Source organism: Ahaetulla prasina, chromosome 7, assembly GCF_028640845.1.
Source record: "Ahaetulla prasina isolate Xishuangbanna chromosome 7, ASM2864084v1, whole genome shotgun sequence".
In the NCBI taxonomy this organism is placed as follows: domain Eukaryota; kingdom Metazoa; phylum Chordata; class Lepidosauria; order Squamata; family Colubridae; genus Ahaetulla; species Ahaetulla prasina.
Window position 1 is genome coordinate 76986161 of NC_080545.1, and position 7481 is coordinate 76993641.

A 7481-nucleotide genomic window follows, 5' to 3' on the forward strand; every position below is an offset into this window, starting at 1 on the left:
CACTCCGTCTGGCCCGGGGATTGGCCAGACCCTTTAAATGGCGAGCCCGCTGGCGCGAGAAAAGCCACAGGGTGCAAGGGGTTGGCCGCTGCGCGGGTGGCGTTCAAAGACTTTCTTGAAAAACGATCAGAACTGTCTGTTCAAGGGGGGTGTCTGTTATGGGGGGATAGGGTAGTTATCCCAGAAAAATTACGCGAAAATGTGTTGGAACTGTTGCATGTGGGCCACCCAGGGATTGTGCGGATGAAGAGTTTAGCGAGGAGTTATGTATGGTGGCCCTTAATGGATAAGGACATCAGTGACAGGGTAGGGAAATGCCAATCCTGCCAAGAGTCGAGGTCGCTACCCCCTACAGCCCCAGTTAGAGAGTGGGAGAAACCCCAGGGGCCATGGTCCAGGATTCACATAGATTTTGCGGGGCCGTTCCATGGGCAGACCTTTTTAATTGTAGTAGATGCCTACTCAAAATGGTTAGAAATAATCCTCATGAAAAGCACAACGGCCGAAGCAGTAATCACAGTCCTAAGGCATCTATTCGTAACACACGGCCTGCCCGACACCCTAGTCTCTGACAACGGCCCGCAATTCACGGCAAACCAGTTTGAGGGGTATTTAGTGGGAGAGGGCATCAGACATGTCCTCTCGGCGCCTTTCCACCCGGCGACGAATGGACTTGCAGAACGTTTCGTTCGGAGCACCAAGGAAGCGCTATCTAGGATAAGTCCAGGCGACTGGCAAACGAAAATAGACACTTTCCTGGCCGTCCAACATAGGACCCCTTGTGTAACAACTGGCCGCAGCCCAGCAGAACTCTTAATGGGCAGGAAACTCAGGTGCCCACTAGACCGACTAAACCCTACTTATACCCCAGACGGGTACAAGGGTATTCAAGGAAAAACCAGGGAAATGACGGTGGGTGACCCAGTATGGGCACACAACTATAGCGAGGGCCCAACATGGTTAAAAGGGGAAATTCTGGGCATAACCGGACCCAAATCATACGTAGTAGACATGGAGGACGGCCGGGTATGGAAACGCCACATAGACCAGTTAAGAAAACGTATACCAAACAAACTAGAAACCAAACAACCAGGCCCTGACTACCAATTGTTTGAATCTGCAGCTGACTCAAACCCGAGGCGAGCGGAGGACTTATCTGATTCCGATGAAGTCCAGCCTTCCTCCTGAAGGCAACAGGAACGACTCAGCCAATAATCCAGGGCCGGATGGCCTAGAGGAGGAGCTGGGAGGAACAAACAGTCCCTCCGACCAGCTCGACTCTCTCCCAGAAAATGAACTGCGCAGGTCAGAAAGAGTTAGGAGACGCCCTGTCTACCTGCGTGACTACGTAGAGAAATAGCATGTAAATATTATGTAAATAGAGGTACAAAGAGTTCTGGGAGGGAAGGAGTGTAATGTATTTTGAACTTTGAGAGGGAATTTTGGGCGGGAAAATTGCACGTTGCTGATTGGTTGAAGCCTCAACCAAAAGAGTATTTAAAGAGGGGTTTTTGCCGGTTGTGTTCGCTGGGGTCACAATAAACTAAAGAGCTGTTGTCACTCACTGGTCTCCTGCCCCGTCATTGCCCGAACTTAACAATTTCCATTGCTGAACATGACTAATTGCTAGGTGAATCGTGCTCTGTTTTATGGCCTTTTTTATGGCCTGCAGTTGTCCCAAAGATGCCTTTTCAGGAGGCAACTTGGACTGTCTTGTTTTTTCTTTGAAGACGTTTCGCTTCTCATCCAAGAAGCTTCTTCAGCTCTGACTGGATAGTGGGGAATGGAAGGATTTATATTCCTTGCAGACAGCTGGTCATCTGCATCCTTTTAGTGAGTTGTTAAGGTCACCTGGAAGTTTATCTGTGTCCTCAGGGTCAATGAGTAGTGTTCCTGGTTTCTGTAGTCTGCAATTTTTTTCTCTGGAAATCCATTCCTACTCCCACACTGTTCAAAGGGTGTTCATTCTTTTGTAACATCTTCAAAGAAAAAACAAGAAAGTCCAGTTGCCCCCTGAAAAAGCACCTTTGGGACAACCCTGACCGGGATGACTGAGACTCTCTACAGACTTTTCTTGAAGTTCTTCACTTGGGCTCATTCATTAGACATGTCAACAGACAGTCAAGAACCGGGAGGCAGAAAGGTCGACCGTTCTCTCCGATTGAGTGCAGACTGATTCTGCAAGCGCAAAGCAATGATACGTTGCCATTTCCAACCTGACACATAACTGCTTTGAAACAGGATTCCTCCTCCATTGATCTACCTCTAAAATAGTATACGGCGATGCTGAAATTGCTTGCAGTTGTAAGCCCTTGCTTATCTTGTCACAGATGAGCATCCCCAGATTAGAAAACCTCTATAACCCATTGTCTCTCCCATCTCTTTCTGTCTTGCTTCACACCTGATAAACACCTTTCCCTGTAACCCAGGGGTGTCAAACTCAATTTCATTGATGACCGCCTCAGGGTTGTGGTTGACCTGGGGGGGGGCGTGGCTGACTGGGTGGGCATGGCCAGTTTGAAGCCACTGCCTGGGCAAGGCCAACTGGGTGAGTGTGGCTGACTGGGTGGGCGTGGCCAGCTTGACGCCACTCCCCAAACTGCTGGCATGTTTCCTCTTTGCATTGGGTAGACTGGGCCGAAGCCATGCTGGCCTGATGTTTTCTCTTCGCAATGGGTAGACCGGGACGAAACGACGCGGGTAGACAGGATGGGTCGGCCCCTTACATTTTCCAGGATGGCCCCATGGGACGGATCTGACCACATCACAAGCTGGATCCGGCTCACGGGCCTTGAGTTTGTCATCCCTGCTGTAACCTCTAATCTGACCCTGGAAGGGAGGGAATGTATCTTTAAAAATATGGCTTGAAAGAGTGCAACAAAGAACATTGGGAGGGAGATGTTTCTTTTAGTTTTCTGCCGATTGAACTTATTTCTTTCTCTCATGTATCTAATTTGGCGCCTTACGCTGAAGAAGTGTGAAGTGGATCTGATGATTTTAAATGACTAAATTATATGCTTCTATAGGTAGCTTCTGACTTCTTCGGAACTGAGAAGTGGTTAATATTTCTCCTAGAGACCCTTTTCTCCAATATAAATCACTTTGCAAAATCTTCTGAATGTATTTTAGATCCTTATGTTTTACTTCCTGTAGTTTTAGATTTCTTCCCAATGGAGACTTCCCTCCTTTTAGATGCCAAAAATTTGGGTAAGATATTTTATGGCCATATCATGGTCTTGGTTTCTTTTCTGATCCAACAATTAGCATTGCCTTTTAATATAGGCAGCAATCTATTCTTTGGACATTTCTATCTGCATTGGTTATGCTTCTTAATCTATACCTTTCATTCTTTTTCCTAATTAAATTACAGCCAAAAAAAAAATGGTGTGTTACAGGACAAAAATGGTGTGTTACAGGACTCAGGCAAGTCTTGAGTTAGTTTTACATATCAGTAAGGTAGACCAAGAAAGGAGCAGAAAGAATATCTAGATTTTTAAGAATAGCTTAACATATAGCAAGGGATATGTGTATCTATGTCTGTCTGAGAGAGAAAATTTTTTGAGGATGAGGGTAAGGCAGCCACTCCTAGTTCTACTTCAACTACAACCAGTGAACAAAAACAGTGTATGGTTTACAAGAAGTCCAGATAGCTCATTTTAAAATAAAAGTAAATAAAATTAAAAATATTGAATGGCTGCAATTTAGAATATAAACGATTGTAATCCAGCATAGCAGGTTCTGCTGTACCCCAAAGAAGCTTGGGATCAAGCTGAGCAATATCCTAAAAATCAACATGCATTTAGGAACACTGCATTTAAAAACTATGGAAGAGCTAAATTAAACTTAAGTCCTCAAATTGGGGAGGAAGAAACATACAGAGGTTGTTCCTCTGTCCTGGTCCTATTAGATCTCTCAGCAGCTTTTGATACCATCGATCATGGTATCCTGCTGCGCCGACTTGGGGGACTTGGAGTGGGGGGCACTGTTCATCAGTGGTTCTCCTCCTACCTCTCCAACCAGTCGCAGACGGTGTTGACGGGGGGACAGAGATCGACCCCAAGACGCCTCTTATGTGGGGTGCCGCAAGGGTCGGTTCTCTCGCCTCTTCTGTTCAACATTTATATGAAGTCGCTGGGTGAGATCATCCGTGGTCTTGGGGTGAGTTGTCATCTATACGCTGATGATACTCAGCTCTATATTTCCACCCCTAACCACCCCAACGAGGCTGTTGAAGTGATGTCCCAGTGCCTGGAGGCCGTACGGGTCTGGATGGGGAGGAACAGACTCAGACTCAATCCCACCAAGACCGAGTGGCTGTGGATGCCGGCGGCCCGGTACAGTCAGCTAATTCCATCACTGACCATTGGGGGCGAACTATTGGCCCCCACGGAAAGGGCTCGTAATCTGGGTGTCCTCCTGGATGCACGGCTGTCTTTAGAAGATCATATGACGGCCGTCGCCAGGGGAGCTTTTCATCAGGTTCGCCTGATACGCCAGTTACGCCCCTTTCTGGATCGGGCTTCCTTATGCACAGTCGCTCATGCCCTTGTTACATCCCGCCTGGACTACTGTAATGCTCTCTACATGGGACTCCCCTTGAAGAGTACCCGGAGACTCCAACTGGTCCAGAATGCGGCTGCACGGGTGATAGAGGGAGCACCTTGTGGCTCCCGTGTAACACTCCTCCTGCATAATCTGCACTGGCTCCCGGTGGTCTTCCGGGTTCACTTCAAGGTACTTGTTATCACCTTTAAAACGCTCCATGGCTTAGGGCCGGGATATTTACGGGACCGCCTACTGCCACCATTAGCCTCTCACCGACCAGTGCGCTCTCACAGAGAGGGCCTCCTCTGGGTGCCGTCAGCTAAGCAGTGTCGGCTGGCGACCTCCAGGGGGAGGGCCTTCTCTGTGGGGGCTCCTACCCTCTGGAACAAGCTCCCTCTGGGGCTTCGTCAACTCCCCGACCTCAGGTCCTTCCGCCGCAAGCTGAAGACGTTGCTGTTTCGAAGAGCAGGACTAGCTTGAACGTAGTTTTAAATTGGGGTTTTTAAATCAGGGTTTTAATCAGGTTTTAAATGGGGTTTTAAATTTGTATTTAAAAGTTTTAGGGCATCAATTGAATTTAATTTTCTATTCTTTTTTGCTGTTTTATATGTATTATATGTTTTCTGTTGTTTTATTGGCTGTGAACCGCCCTGAGTCCTTCGGGAGATGGGCGGTATACAAATATAATAAATAATAATAATAATAATAATAATACATTGAAAAAAAATATATGGACTGAAGTATTGAATTTGTCAGCGCAAATCAGGAACATTTGGATTTTCTTTATTTAATACAAACTTTGCCAAATTCTGAATTCTCCGCTAACAGAAAAGGAAAGAATCTGAGATTAAAAGAGGAAGAATGAAACAGGAAGAATGAAACAGGGAGGTGCCTCCATTTCTATCAAAACTTTATTATGTTGTTTATAGCAACACCTTGCTGCTGACATAACATTATTTATGTTTATCACACAGGTCTCAAGTTGAAAGGTTTTTAGGCAAAGAGTTTGCTCTTGGTTTCTTTATTTTTTCTTTCTTTATTTTTTTTTCTTTTTGCAATTTATGGCTAGCAGGCAGTGTTCTTTTTAGTGCAGTTTGATCCAGTTTTAAGCCACATGTCTAGAAACCTCATGTCATCCCAGTATTTCATTTGCTGCTCTGTTATGCTGGAAGCAGCTTCAGGCTTCTCTGAAACACCCAGAAACAAGAAAAAGGCTGGATAAAGGAGGTGAGATTTTAGCGTGGATATAACCACCACAGTCCTGTGGTGAACTGTGATTTCTCTGCATGTTAGGGCCTACTGCATTTTCCTAAAGAAAATTACTTTAAAATATGACGAATATTTTTCTCTCATGAACAAGATATGATCTCCTTCTCTTTTCTGCAGACATTAAATAATGCAGGCCTTGATCAAATAGCTAAATATATATTTCAAAACCAGCAATTAACACTTGATGGGGCTGGATGTTTAGGCTCTCTAATTGCTAGTGTGCTGATCTAATTATAACTTTAAAATTAAAAAAAAAACCCAACAAATGCCTAGGAGCAATAGATGAATGATATAGATGTGGTTTTAAATAGCGTGATGATTCATTAGTAATGATTGACAAGTGTATCAGTCTGATAATATTTATATTATATGGATTTCTAAGCTTCACCATAATTCACTTGCACTGGAAGCATCTGTGGATATTTGTATTAGGGCAGTTGAGATATTTTCTACTTTAGAATAGTTTCATGCACAGGTAGCAGTGGTTCAGTCTTTGAGCACCTTCTTTGCTTGTTGCATATATTAAATTAAATTTCAAGTTTAGGTAACAGAGATCTAGACAAAAACTGTGGAGAGCTGGTTTTTCATTGGTGGTGTATGGTAGGTTCTTGCAATCCAGAACTGTTTCCCAAGCATATGTGTTGGCTTTCACATATAGCAATAGCACTTAGATTTATATACTGCTTCATAATGCTTTACAACTGCTCTAAGCAGTTTTACAGAATCAGCATATTGCCCACAGGAACCTGGGTCTTCATTTTACTGACCTCGGAAGGATAGAAGGCTGAGTCAACCTTGAGCCTGTCAGGATCAAACTCCTGGCAATGGGCAGAATTAACCTGCAATACTGCATTCTAACTACTGGGATTTCTAACTTTGAGAGCAGTTTCTAGTGACTACAGATTACTTTTTCTTATGGCTATGTTTGAACTCCATGAGATAAAATACCATTAAAACCCTGACATGTTATAAGTTTAAAAAGCAAATACTGAGAAACAGATTAAGCCTGAATTTTGTTTGATTCTGAAGAACAATATACAAACAAAGTTTGGTACTCCTAAAGCAATTTAGACCATGTCTCAAGAAAACTTTAGTTCACAGTCTAAAACAGGGGTCTCCAACCTTGGTCCCTTTAAGACTTGTGGACTTCAACTCCCAGAGTTCCTCAGCCAGCTTGCTGGCTGAGTGACTCTGGGAGTTGAAGTCCACAAGTCTTAAAAGGACCAAGGTTGGAGACCCCTGGTCTAAAAACAAGGAACGTCCCTGACATTTCCTCCCCTCTCCTCTTATTACCTAAGGCCTTAAACTTTCATTGGTTAATTTAGTAATTTCTGCAACAATGGATGAACACCAAGACAAAAGCACGAAGGCAGTGCTTGAAATATTTTTAAATGCCTGCTCTTCACACAAGTATTCTGTATGTACTTGCTGACATTACTGAAAAGCCAACAGTAGATCTTATACTGTGGATCACTATGTTGACAGCATGCCCGTGCTTACAAATTCTACCCAAAAGAATGAAACCTTTAAGATAATATGCACGGTAGGTTCTCCTTTGATGGATGTAGCTCTTGTTTTTATTGAGTTCTGGAGCTTCCCTGTTGCAAGTTTCCCTCCTTTCCTGAAGGGGATGCTGTGCTCACCCATAACCAATTTCCTCCTTCCTT

The 7481-nt window shown here is 44.3% G+C and overlaps 1 protein-coding gene across 1 annotated transcript; it reads left to right on the plus strand.

Annotated features, from left to right (window-relative positions):
- Positions 1-176: 176 nt before the first annotated feature.
- On the plus strand, positions 177-825 carry LOC131201756 (uncharacterized protein K02A2.6-like; the record flags this gene model as incomplete). Its single annotated transcript, XM_058189933.1, has 1 exon — positions 177-825. A coding segment is annotated over exon 1 (582 nt), but the record flags the coding sequence as incomplete, so codon positions are not given.
- Positions 826-7481: the final 6656 nt, after the last annotated feature.